At 49.6% G+C, this 14,007-nt stretch overlaps 1 protein-coding gene across 3 annotated transcripts in view; it reads left to right on the top strand.

Moving 5' to 3' along the window:
• Nucleotides 1-14,007, top strand: part of SH3D19 (SH3 domain containing 19) — a 1,396,196-nt gene that overhangs the window by 300,677 nt on the left and 1,081,512 nt on the right. For all 3 annotated transcript variants that reach the window (XM_069631268.1, XM_069631267.1, XM_069631269.1), the window contains exon 2: nt 2,729-2,768. In XM_069631268.1, coding sequence (XP_069487369.1) covers nt 2,729-2,768 — 40 coding nt within the window. The remainder of the gene's footprint in view (nt 1-2,728; nt 2,769-14,007) is intronic.

Raw genomic sequence — 14,007 nt, 5'->3', positions numbered from 1 at the left:
ATTAAGCTGATGTCACTAAAAATGTGCTGCATGGTCAGTATGCAGTATGTGTTGAGAAGGGCTGCAGGCTACAATCACTGTGAGATATTTATTTTGTGGTCATTCTGATGTTCCCCAAAAATGCACCTTCACATGATACAAAGAAGTACTAGCTTAGAGTGGTACTATTTGTCCTTATTCCCTTTCTCATAGGTGGGTGTAACGCCAGCTGAATATGCATGGGGGACAATTTTAGAACGATGTTGGCACCCACCACTCTTGCCCTTCCCCCTCTGAGGTAGCAGTGTGGAGCATAGATGATAATGGAGAGGTTTCCTAATGCAAACGACCATGGGTGACTTTTTTGGGTTCTCACTTAGGGTGCCAATTATGTGCCCATCTGCAACTTAATGCCCCAAGTATATTCCCTGCACTCCACCAAAGACTAGGACAAAACACATCAGTGGAGGAGGTCTGTCTTTGACTTTCTAATGACCATGTAAAGTGACATAGCCGTTGGTAGTGATGAAATGATGCCTCCTTGCAAAATATGTGCATACTATGACCCCCCACAAAAACGTAGGCATGCAGCAGAAATACCCCGCTGTTAGGCCACTGTGACATACGTACACAACAAGGATCATTTACTCGGATTGAATTTTGATATGGGTGAGAAAGTGATGTACTTAAAGGAGAGTTTGCAGACTAAGCCAGTGTCCTTACCATAAACTTAGTATCAGATAGAAATCGTGCAATAGTACTAACATGCCACAGAATGTTGATATGAGAGGCGGGTGACTTTACGAGGGGGCCTGAGGTTAGTCTAGTATAAATTCCTTTTTGCATGGGAGTTGGGTGCCCTGCTTGGGGGGGCTATGGAGCATGTGGCCATTGACAAGGGGTTTATCAGGGACTTAGTGGGTTGGTGATTGCATCTTTGAAGGTACATGTTGGAGAAAAGAAGAGGGAAGAAAGAAGAGAAAAACAGACTTAGCCCTCAGGTAGGGAGGTGAGATCAGTACTCTTTATACTGGGAGCAGTGGTGGAGCAGCCAGGCTTTAACTCGAATGAGGGATGAAGGCCAGTAGCCTGTACAGTTAGTCACCACAGTTACACCCACAGTTACTCCTAGAGGACACACTACACTGGTATACCTAAATACATAAGTTATTATAAATCACAGATAGAATTCCATTGCTTCAATAGGCACTTTAGTCAAAATATAACACACAATATTACTAACCATGTATGTGTGTCCTCCCCCACACAGCCCCTAAAAAGAGGACTTCATAGCTCTAGTTAGCTGTTAAGCACGTATGGAGCAACATTTTCACTGATGTGTCAGAATGTTGCCTCCCAGAAATATTCCCCTTTCGGCTTGGAAACCCGGGAGTATCGAAGGGGAAGGGGGGAATGTGTTGTCCAAGTCCGTGCTGAGCATAATGGATTCAATAATGCTTGCATACATGGGGGACTCCTTGCAAAGGCTGTTGGGGAGCACTCGCAGTACATTGAGTTGGGGGTTATTCTGCCTGTAGGTTTCAGCGGGAGTGACATGCTCTGCCTGTATCCAGATATGATTGTGGTATGACTGCAAATAGGGGTGAAGAGCAATCTGTAAAAAAAAAAAGCTGCAGAGCAGATTGTCCTGAGTGGGGAAAAGTAAAGGAGAGGGGAATAAGAGTGGCTAAAAAAAACATAGTAGAATATTACTTCTCTAAGTCGTATACTGACAAAGCTCTGCTTTTGAAGAGGATGAAGATCAATTCAGAAGTAGTCAGTGTCTTTTGGATTTGTGTGAGTTTCATTCAGATGAAATTAATGTAATTAAAGCCAGTCGTGCCATGATTCACTTGCCCATGGACAGGACTTCCCAGTCTATCCCAGCCGCATGCCACAGTGATGGCAACGCCTCCCTTCACGGGATATGCCATTAGCTCATCTTGACTCAACTCGCCACTGTGACAAGCCGCCGACCCATAGGTCTCAGCGGGTGCAAGATGTGTTCTGTTGTCCTACATATTAATAACGCTGTCTTCCAAAGAAGAGCAACTGTGGAATGTTTTTACTCAGCCTTCAAACCAAGCAGTATGATTTGGAGGTTAATTAACAATGCATGGACTGGGAGGAGCCAAAAGGGGGAATGAGTCTAGGTAACGTGGGGCAACGCGCTAAACATGATGATTAGGCTCTAAGATGCCTAGATTTAAAAATGAAGGATGCCAAACTGCCTGTAGACCTGTTAACGTTTTCTCAGTTTCCAGGAATATGGTGAGCAGCTCCAAATCCAAAAGAAATTAAAGGTACCTGGAAGGGACTGCGCCTGTGGGAAATAGAAATAGGATTCACGTGATCAGGATCTTCATCATAGGCAATTGCATCCACCCAAAAACAGACCTTTGACTGTGATTAGTCATTCAGAAACTCCTTCCTCCCTCTTGGAACTGCCCCTGGCCCACAAACTATCCCAGGAAGGTGAGCCGTCTTCCTCTGATCCAGTTGATCCAGCAGCCCCCGAACATCTCTGGTAGAGAAATCTTTGCATTAAAAACATCTTGATTTGCAGAGATAGGTAGTATCAATGCTTACATCCACAACAAATCTTCAAAATTGTATTTGTTAAATACAATTCAAAAGGAAGTTCTTTTCTCTGCTCTCTTGTTTGGTGGACACAGTGATCAATGTATCGTTTTGTCTTACACAGTGGGTGTGAGTCTGTCTTAAGTAAAGTTTTTGTTTCTTTTTACAGAGCGCTCTGAAAGAAATAAGCCAGAATATCGCTTTTCAGGGTAAGTTTATTGTATAAGTAAACTCATCTCACAGTTTTCATATTTAGTGGTTATACAGTCCATAGAAAATTGCTATTGTAGTGCACTCATTCGTCTTACTAATCAAAATCCTCAGGTTGAATAGAAGCTTTTTTTAATGTATTTATTTTTTACAGGCGATATCGATTTATAGCTACTATTGTAAATCTCTCAAAATGACCTGCCCATTTACGGTACAACTCGTAGTAGTGCACAACCCCTTTCTGTATACAATTCTTCATCGCTTAACAAGGAACCAAAACCACCTAGACTCCTGGCACAGAGGACTAGTCTGCATCAACTTTAATTAGGTTGAGTACTTGGTGTAACAATTTGTCCAATTCGAGTATGTGCATGCACAATTCTGTGTGTGTGTGTGTGTGTGTGTGTGTGTGTGTGTGTGTGTGTACACATAATGAGCATAAGGAGGATTCGAGGGGATTGGGTCCTCCGACGTATTCCATATCTATGACATGTAATCACCACAGCTGTGCTGCTTCGTAAACTTTTTTCGGCGTCTGCGTCCTGCGTCGATGACGTTGATGCGCCGTCGTCGAGGACCTCCTCCGACGTCATCCGATGTGATAAGTAGGACGCACGACGCCCGTAGCCTCAGTTCCGTTTTTTCCGCGAACGTGTTGCTTCGTGAATCTCGGTTACCGCCTCGACTCTTTGGAGTTCTGTTCTTCTCGGTTCTTCGAACCTGTTTGTTTTGTGAAAATCCTTTGTGTGAAGATGTCTTCTACTTCGTCTTAGACCCCGCGTCCGGGCTTCAAGAAGTGCGGGGAGTGTGGGTCCAAGATGTCGGTGACGGACTCGCACGATGCCTGCCTCTGGTGCCTCGGGGAGGCCCACGACACGGATGATTGTATCGACTGCCAGTCGCTCACGTCCAAAGCCTTACGCAAACGTAAGAAGAAGTTGTCGGTAGGTCGGGTGTCCAAGCCCCGGAAGTCGAGGTCTGCGGGGCTTTTGACGGATGATTCGAGGGGTGACTCTCCGCGTCATCGTCGGAAGTCTCGTGGGTCTCCTTCTAGGAGTCGGTCTCGCCACTCCTCAGCCTCTTCGAGGCATTCTCGGAAGCGCCGACACCGGTCGTCTTCCAGGTCCTCTTCGGCCCGGCACGTCGCTTACCCCACCAGCCGTGTGACGCCGGAGGAATGGGCTTCCTTCGGGAAGAAAATGCTGGCGATTCTTGAGTCGCAGGGTACTAAGCCGTCCGTGCCCCCGAGTGGGGTCGGTCGTGAGAGGTCGAGAGACACCGCTCGCAAGAGTGGTCGGCACGAGTCACGGGAGAGGTCCCGTTCGGACAAGGAGACTCGTTCTCGACGTACCCGTTCCAGGTCCCGGTCCTCGACGCGTTCGAGACCGTGTGCACCTGTGAGGTCTTCGAGGAAGACATCGATGTCTGAGGCGTCGACAGGCTTTCTCGAGGCTCTGGCTCTGAGGAAGTCGTCGACGCTCAGGTCGTCGGACACGCTCGGGGCTCCGAGGGCTGTGTCGACGCCGTCGATGCTGGCGGCGCTGCATCTGACGTCGACGCCGATTTCCTCGACATCGACGCCGATCCTCTCGGCACCGATGCCTGTTCTCTCGGCGCCGATTCGCTCGACGCCTTTCGTGTTGGAGGTACCCCGTGGCACGGGGGAACCCCCTAGGAAGGCTCTGGTTAAGAGCAAGCACTCTCGGGTGCCTTCTTTTCGCCACCTGGAATATATTTCAGAGGCGGATGAGGATTCTGATGGCCTGGTTCCTAGTCGGGTTCCAGATGAAATTGTCTCAGGCCATAGTCAGTTTGACGATTTGAGGCAGTCACTGCATGATGCCAATGGACTGGACACCTCTCCGGAGGTGGAGTTTTGTAGGCCTGAGCCTGGCTCTCATGCCGATTCCTCGTACCGGCGCCTTATGGCTAGGGTTTCTGAGTACTTGGGATGGTCTGCTCCCCCAGGGGAGTTTGTGCAGGATGATCTAACAGACATCCTTGATGTTGGTCCCCCAACTGACCCGGTACTGCCGTTCCATATGGCTTTACAGAGAAGGGTGGCGGCGGCTTGGACTGCTCCGGAGAGTCTCCCGGCGGTGGGCAGATCCTTGTCGCGAAAGTACCGTCCAGCCAGTAGCGACCCCTGCTACTTGACCAGGCACCCCACTCCGGAGAGTTTGGTGGTGCAGGCGGCCACGGCCCCGGCAAAGCAGGCGTCGTACCCTACCATCCCTCCTGATGGGGACGACAAACGTTTTGATGGCTGGGCGAAGAAAGTGTTTTCTTCTGGTGGTATGGCGCTTCAGGCGGCCAACTCCATTTGTGCCTTGTCTCGTTTCACACACTCTGTGGAACTGTGTTGCGTTAGCGGCTGACCATATTCCCGAAGGGGACGAACGGGATGGTTTCCTTGCTATGGTCCAGGATGGTAAGGATGCCATGTGTGAGTCCGTTCAGTCGGGATTGGACTTAGCTGAATGCGTCAGTAGGTCCATGGCGGCGAGCACCGTGATACGCAGGTTTGCGTGGTTGCGGAAGTCGGGGTTTGCTCCTGATGTGCAGTCCCGGCTCCTCAACATGCCCTTTGACGGTGAACACCTTTTTGGCAGCAAGGCTGACAAGAGGGTTGAGAGGTTGCAGACCTCAAAAGCTGCAGTGAAGTCGTTGGGCGCTGCAGTTCGCCAACCTCCGCCTTTTCGTCCTAGGGGACAGCAATGGAGGGGAGGTTCCTTTCGCTATTACTCCTCCTTCAGTAAAGCGAGAGGAGCTGGCAGTCAAAGAGGCCAACGCAGGGGTACCAGAGGTGGATGACAGGGTACCCGTGGTGCCAAGGCCGCTCGGGCAGTTACCTCTTTGCCCTCAGGTAACGCCGCAGCCGCTCCCACTCAGTCATGAGGCCATGTCCCATGGTTCGCCGGTTGGGGGAAGGCTGGCGCAGCATCTTGTAGAGTGGCAAGCCATTACTTCAGATGTGTGGGTTCTGGAGATCATAACCCACGGCTACGGTCTTCCCTTTCGGCACAGGCCTCGCGACAATCCACCGGGGGAACCTCTCTTTGAGTCCGGATCCGCTCCTTGCGCAGGAAATTCAAGCCCTGCTGGAGAAAGGCGCCATAGAACTGGTGCCTGTAGCGGAGAGGAGCAAGGGATGGTATTCCCCTTATTTTTTATTTCGAAGAAAGACGGGGGATTGAGACCCATCATGGACTTGCGCAGTTTGAACAGACTCCTCAGGAAGGACAGGTTCAAGATGGTTACTCTCTCTCAAGTCCTCCAGGCCCTTCAGCTTCAGGACTGGTTGGTGTCACTCGACCTCAAGGATGCTTACTTCCATGTGCCGATCCATCCCAAGCACAAGAAGTACCTGAGGTTCGTGGTTGGCGACTCGCACTTTGTTTCGGGTCCTGCCGTTCGGATTGACCTCCGCCCCAAGGGTTTTCACCAAGCTCATGGTGGTGGTGGCAGCGCATCTCAGGCAAGGGGGGGGATTCACGTCTACCCCTACCTGGACGATTGGTTGATCAGAGGGTGCTCTCCCGAGCAAGTCCTGGATCATCTGTCCGTCACCTGCCACTCCCTTCACAGGCTGGGCTTCTCCCTCAATTTAAAGAAGTCCCATTTGACGCCAACACAGCGGCTCCAGTACATCGGAGCAGTGCTCGACACTTCCCTGGGGCAGTGTTTTCCTCCCCAGGTGAGGGCTCTTCACATTCAGCAGATGGTGCACAAGTTTCAGCAAGCCCAGACGCTCCAAGCGTTCGAGTTCTTGAGGTTTGCTTGGCCTCATGGCATCCTGCATTCTTCTGGTGCCAGAGGCTCGCCTGCGGATGAGATCTTTGGAGTGGGCACTCAAGACGCAATGGTCGCAGTCCTCCGGCAGGATGTCGGACCCGGTTCAATTGCCGCCCTTGGTCGCCCGGGACCTTCTGTGGTGGGCCGTCGAAGGCAACTTGATGAAGGGGGCTCCATTTTGGCTTCCCTGGCCGGAGGTGACGATCGTGACGGATGCATCCCTCACGGGATGGGGAGCTCATGCCAACGGGCTGACAGTCAGCGGTCGTTGGTCTCTGTCGGAGTCCAGACTCCATATCAATCTGTTGGAGCTGAGGGCCGTCAGGCTAGCCCTGAAGGCTTTTCTGCCGACTGTGCGAGGAAAGAGTGTCCTGATCCTGACGGACAACACAGTGGCCATGCACTACCTCAACAAAAAGGGGGGGGGGGGCAGGGTGACTTCCTCTGTGCAGGGAGGCGATGCAGCTCGAGTTCTGGGCCATCCAGCAGGAAGTTTCGATCTTGGCAGTTCATCTGGCCGGAGACAAAAACGTGACGGCGGACGCTCTGAGCAGGCAGAGCGCGATCTCTCACGAGTGGGAGTTGGCTCAGGAGATTCTCCTGGAGATCTTCGCCCTTTGGGGGACCCCTCAAGTGGATCTCTTTGCCTCCAGTGTCAACCGGAAGTTTGAAAGGTTTTGCTCACGGGAATTTCCTCCAAAAGGAGCCTTAGGAGACGCGTTTGTGGTCATTCCCGCTGCTGTATGCGTTTCCTCCAGTCCCCGTCATCCCGCAAGTGCTGCGGAGGTTACGGAAGTTCGGTTCCCGGATGATTCTCATTGCCCCGGCGTGGGCTCGGAGGACGTGGTACCCGGACCTTCTCGACTTGTCCATCTGCCCTCCACGTCGTCTTCCCTACTGAGACGATCTGCTCTCACGGGAGGGGGGTCAGGTTCTCCATCCAGAGGTCAGATCCCTCCATTTCACGCTTGGCTTCTGAAAAGTTGAGGTATAAGGATTTGGGACCTCCCTGAAGACGTGATGGAGGTGTTGCTTTCGGTCCGAAGGCCAGCAACAAAGTCTCTGTACCGTTGGCGTAAGTTCTGCGACTGGTGCAGAGTTCGGAATATGGATCCTTTTGCATGTGACATCCCCATGGTTCTGTCCTTTTTTACTTTCTTTGGCCCACAGGGGCTTGCAAGTGGGTACCGTTAAAGGTTACCTGGCGGCGCTGTCCATCTTTAAGCGCTCGTCTGAAGAGTGTTCTTACTTTAAAATCCCTTTTAATTTCACAGTTTCTGAAAGGGCTCACTAATGTGTTGCCTCCGTCACCTTTCCTGGTGCCCGGTTGGGATTTAAACCTTGTTCTTAAGTTTCTTATGGGTGCTCCGTTTGAGCCTTTACATTCTTGCCCTTTGAGGCTGTTAACTCTGAAAACTGTGTTTTTAGTTGCGGTTACTTCCGCTCGCAGAGTGAGTGAGTTACAGGCACTTTCAGTTAAGCCACCCTTCACTGTATTTCACAAGGACAGGGTTGTCCTTAGAGTTCGTCCTTCTTTTCTTCCGAAGGTAGTGACGGAATTTCATTTGGCCCAGAAGGTTGTTCTTCCGGCATTCTATCCTCTGCATTCCGGTTAAGGAAGAGGAGAGGCTCCATAGGCTTGATCCTAGGAGAGCTTTGAGCTTTTATATTTCACGCATGTCCCGGGTCAGAGTGGACGATCAACTCTTTATTGGTTACGCTGGAAAGCGTTTGGGGCAAGCTGTGACGAAACAGACTTTGTCTCGCTGGATTATTTTGGCCATCTTGGAGTGTTACCGCTTGGCGGGTAAGGACCCACCGGCTGGCTTGCGGGCCCATTCTACCAGGGGTATGGCTGCATCTACTGCCCTGCAGAGGGGTGTTCCTATTCGCAACATCTGTGATGCAGCCACCTGGGCTTCAGTACATACATTTGTACGTCACTATTCCCTCGATTCCATCCGAGGACAGGATCTGGCCTTTGGCAAGGCGGTCCTTTGCTCTGCTATTTGATTGGCTATTCTAAATTTTGATTCTAAATTCTTTCCCTCCTTCTTGCTCTGGTACTGCTTTGGGAGTCTGTCATAGATATGGAATACGTCGGAGGACCCAATCCCCTCGAAGAACAAGTTACTTTCTTACCTGGTAACGTTCTTTCGATGGGATGGTCCGACGACGTATTCCATATCGCTCCCGCCCTGCCGTCCCCGCTGCAGAATTTCTTTTGCGATTGCAGCTTACGTTCCGCAAGGCTTTGTGTCTGACTGGCAGTTGACTAATGTCACACGTTCTGGGGGAAAAAACTACAACTGAGGCTTAGGGCGTCGTGCGTCCTACTTATCACATCAGATGACGTCGGACATCGGAGGAGGTCCTCGACGACAGCGCATCGACGTCATCGACGCAGACGCCGAGAAAAGTTTCCGAAGCAGCACAGCTGTGGTGATTACATGTCATAGATATAGAATTCGTCGTCGGACCATCCCATTGAAAGAACGTTACCAGGTAAGAAAGTAACTTGTTCTACTAAATGGGTCACCATTGCAGTGAAGTGCTGGAACTAGACATTTAATTGTCACTGTTCTTGATCTGGTGACTCTGTCTGCAGCTCTGCAGAACAAAAAGGTTGGAGCAGAAACTTTGAGTTTAGGTTGGCTGAGGGCAACATGGATCAACGCTGTGTAGCAGAGTTTAAAAACCACTGCCTCCCTTGAGTTTTACTATTGAGCTGACTTCCCAAGTAGAGTAAAGAGGCAAGACCCAGGGGGAGAAGCTTGCAGATATGACCTGAAATGTGTGGAACAAGCAACATGGATGGGCGAGAGGAACGAATGGTGAGAAGCAGAGGGTGCAGGTAGAGCCGTTGCCAGATGAGGAGCAGGTAGTGAGAGTATACCGGAGTTTTGAGAACACAGACTGTACTGAAAGCACGTTAAAGTAATCTTTATGCTTTGAGTTGCATTCCAGATAGTATCCAGCAAAGCGCAAGAGATGCAGATATGGGAAGTAGGACAGGCTGTGTGAAAAGACTGCAAGCAAAACAGTGTGAATTATATTCTGGGGTTTAAGTACAGATGCTCCCCAACAGAGCAGGAGAGGTGCTCGGAGATTAAGAAGCGCAGGGGATTCCTGGGACCGAAAGCAGACCAATTTAATTGTACCCTCAGAAAGAGAGAGAAGAGAGGGAAAGGTGTACAGGCAGAATTGAGAGACTGAAAGCAAGACAACGTGACCTTTACAGTGGGAGTGATGGTCCAGATAACCCACAACATGGAGCAAGAGACTCTGAGAGAGGGATAGTGAGTGGAAAGGAAAGGCAATTTGGCTGAAAAGCTAAAAGCATGCTAAAGAGAACTGTATGCTGGGTGTTGGAGTTCAGTCACTGTCCAAGTTCAAAAGGGCTCTGAGACAAAACAATTGAGAGAGTTCTTCAAAGGTGTTGGTTATTAACACTTCCCAAAGCAACGCCTGTGTCGCTGAGAGGCCTCATGAGAACTAAAGTGTACTATATTCGGGTGTTTGAGTTCTATAGCCCCACTTCTCGCCGCTAGGAGTGCAGGGAGAGAGCAAGAGAGGGAGGAGGTATGTTATGTTAGTAACACTTGTAAAGCACACTGCCACCCAGAGGTCTCCTGGCGCTGTGAAAGGCTACAATCCCCAAGGACAGGATGAAATGGAGGAAATTTAATTTGGCATGGTCCTCTGTAAGCCTCATTGTTATGGGAAGAGTATTCCAAAGATCTGGTGCTGCGATAGAGAAAGCAGTGCCACCCAGCGATTTTCTTTTTGAACCTAGGCACAACAAGGCATATATTTGCAGATCAAAGGGTTCTGGCTGGAGAGTAGGGAATAACCTTCCCCCAGAGGGTAAAGAGCCCCTCGTTTATGCAGGGCTCGGTGGGTCAGACCGGGAGCTTTAAATGTGATTCTGCTTCCCATCAGGAGCCAGTGAAGCTGTGCATATTGGGGCAGGCCAACAACTAAACGAGCTGCTCAATTTTGTAGACTTTTGGAGTCTCTTCATATGGCATTTGGGCTGGGCTAGTAGAATAGCATTACAATAATATAGGATGCCTAAAACTGCGGAGGCCACTACTGACCCTCTCAGTGGTTGTGGCAAAAAAGGGACCACGTTTTTTTTAAAAAAAGAATTGTTTATAAAAGCAAGCACTGCACCTAACGCTCACCTGCAAGTCAAGGGACAGAGAAGAGTCTACCAGAGTAGGGAGAGTACCTAAGTTGGGGCTGGGGGGGCAAAAACTCTGGTCCATAAAGAGCATGCAGCCGGTGGACCGATGACCACAACTTGGTCTTATTACCATTTAACTTGAGCCAATTTGTATTCATTCCGTTCCTTATAGAGGCAAAGCAGCCCTCAGACGACGAGCTGCAGATTCGCTAGGATTCTGATCCACTCTGAGGATTAGTTGTGTATCATCGTAACATGAATAGCATTGGCAACCATGCGAATGAATCGGGCTAGCCAGGGGCTGAAAATAGATATTCAAGAGAAGAGGAGATATCGCTGAGCCCTGGGGGACTGCACAGGTGAGAGGCGATGGTGAAGACCGAAAAGGAAAGAGCAAGGGTTTGAGTACGGTCTGACAGAAAAGATGCAAACCAATGAAATGCTGTCCCAGTGATACCACCCTCCTGTAGCCGCTGACACAAAGTAAGATGTTTAATGGTCTCTTATGCGGTTGACGGATCGAGTAATATCCGGAAGCTAGCACTGCCCTGATCTCTAATAAGAGTAAGGTTGTCCAGGACTAGACCAGCACTGACTCAGGGAATCATACCAAAATATCAAACACATAAATGCTTAAAGGATAGTTCCGGGATTTTTTTTTTATTGTCCCTACGGTTCGGCCATGTGTTTTTAAGCATAAATCGGTAGATCGTAGAAAACTTTCCTATGGACCTTACCCGACTTTTCGTCCATTAACGCACTCGAAATCAGCCGCCATTTTCTAATAATCCTATCATTTCCCCCCATCGCCCTGGCTCACCTGCTTTTGCGGCACTAAATCAAATCCCCCGCCCCTGAGCCTGACATCAGCAGACGCGTACCGCCCATTTCCCAACGCCAAAGCACGTTTCGTGTCAACAATCGCTGCGCCTCAGCTAATGAAGTGTCGCCATGGAAATGGCAGGACGCCTCTTTCCTCTATAAGTATAAACACACCGTTTCACAACACACAGCAGCAGATTTTCGATTCCATTACTCTCTCTGTGTTACTTTGAGTATTCTGTGACTCGTTTCTGTGCTCTGGTCAGCTACCTTCGCCGCTTCTAGGCCTTGTGAACACCTGTACCATCTCTGTAAATTATTTTACTTTCTTTACCACACAATGGCTACAATAATGCCGTATATGTACGAGCCCGAGTACACCGAGGAAGAACTACTGGAAAGGCAAGCACGCGAAAACGATGGGGATTCGGACGGCAGTTGGGAGGACCAGTCAACGGATGAAGAGCCTGGACCATGTCGCATGGAGGGCGTCTCCACCTGGTGCACGTGCAATCGGTGCGAGCTAATGCCAACTGAGGAGGAGAACTGCTGCTGCCGTGAAAATTCCGGGTGCTTGGCCTACATTTCGGAAGGCGAGCCAAGTCCGCAATGCATCACCGAGCTGCCAGAGTTCAGGGAAGCCTGCCTCTCACGGACCGTGTTGAGGATGATGATGGTGCTTATGCACAAACTTCGCGGCACTGTTCGTCCGCGTAATCCGAGTAACGAGTAAGTATACTCTGGTTGTGATGTCAGTGATGCCACTACTATTTCATGGTCGTCTCCCACATATAAAATTACATCTACATATCATTCGAATGCATGTAAATTGGTTCCATATTGTGCATTTTCTAGATAGAATTTTTTTCAAAGCAGAATGACATTTTTTACCTGAATCGACAGTGATAAGAAAGTTTTGTCATTTTAATACAGTTTGCATCTTTCATTTTCACAGGTGGTACAGGCTGGTGGCCTATCGTTGCTTCACTTGGTGGCTTCACGGGAGGCTCGGACACCGCGTTCGGAGAGTAATACCTGCCTGTGCGGTACTTGCCATTAGACAACATTTCCCCAGCGACAGTGGACAATACCGCGGATTTTCCCTGGATGTGCTGCAACCGGAACTTTACAATGTGTAATGTTTATTATTTATGTTCAATTGAAATTAAGATCTAAAATAAAACCCAACATATATTTTAACAATGGTTGTTTTGATTTTTTAAATGAATCTAGTGTGTCTCCATTGAATAGTCTTCCTGTGCCTTGTCTTGTCACACCATATGTCTCCGGCCAGCATCCTCCCTCACGCTGGCCGCCCACCTTCAATCCACATAACCGTTGAACCCATATGCAGCAGACATACATATGTTATTTTGCGGGTTGGCATCAAGCCTCCCGGCCTTGCCTCCTCCCCCAAAAATACTTACCACACCACTTTGTTCAAGCGTTGGCAATAAAAGGAAGGCCGTTGGATTTTATTGATACAAAACATGGTTATAGGTAAATAATCCATATGGTTGATCATAATAAATCATCCTTTTGGGCACCGGGTACAGAGATGACCCCCTCTGGCCCGTGCCGCCTTGCCACCACAGGCCAGCCTGCTGCTGACTAACTGCCTAGGCATCCAGGGTCTCCAGGGTGAACTGCACCCATATATTCTCCTGGGAGGGTGAGGTATTTATAAACTCACCCCCTGCCTTCCATGTACTAGATCCTGCAGCCTGCCTCTTACATGCAGTTAGATGGCCTCTCCTTGGTGAGGTCCTGCGGCAAACGAGTCTTGTCTGCACGACCACCGCCCCAATCCACCCCCCCCCCGCCCTATCAAAGGCAGTTCGCACCGGGGTACTTGTGCTGGCAAGTGGAGCTGTCAGGGAGCGATAAAGGCCAAGAGGTGCCAAAGACCATGTACACTTCAAAGTGGTCTATAGAGCATGGGTTGTTGTTCCCATGTCTACCTCCAGACCCCGTGTCTCCTGCCAAGCATCCCCCCTCACGCTGGACGGCCCCCTGCAAACCGCATAATGCCACGACATATACACGTCATTCATTCACAAACACACCCCTGTTTCGAATTCTTTATAACCCACTTCATATTCTAATGAGAACTTCTTTGCGCTTTGCTAGTCAACCCGCGAAGGTGCTGGTTATCTGCTCTTTGTCTCTGTGAACTTCCGTGACCACTTCGAGGAAACTCGTCAGTTTGCAACCTGTGAACTGCTCCCTGTTCTACGACAAGAAACTACTCTGATCTCTGCATCTAACTGTTTGTTCGTCAAGGTAAGGCCATGTACCATAATCATTTTGCGTCCAATTTCTTTTCGTTCAAGACAGTACATGCAAGGAACTAGTCACATGTTCTGAGTTTAGTCAAATTATCTTTCTATTTTTTTAAAGTTATTCAAATACTTATCCGCATGTGAATAACG

The sequence above is a fragment of the Ambystoma mexicanum genome, chromosome 6q, assembly GCF_040938575.1.
Source record: "Ambystoma mexicanum isolate Mex_15411 chromosome 6q, UKY_AmexF1_1, whole genome shotgun sequence".
NCBI lineage: Eukaryota > Metazoa > Chordata > Amphibia > Caudata > Ambystomatidae > Ambystoma > Ambystoma mexicanum.
The sequence above is the reverse complement of the archived record's forward strand: the minus strand, read 5'-3'. Positions and strand labels throughout refer to the sequence as shown.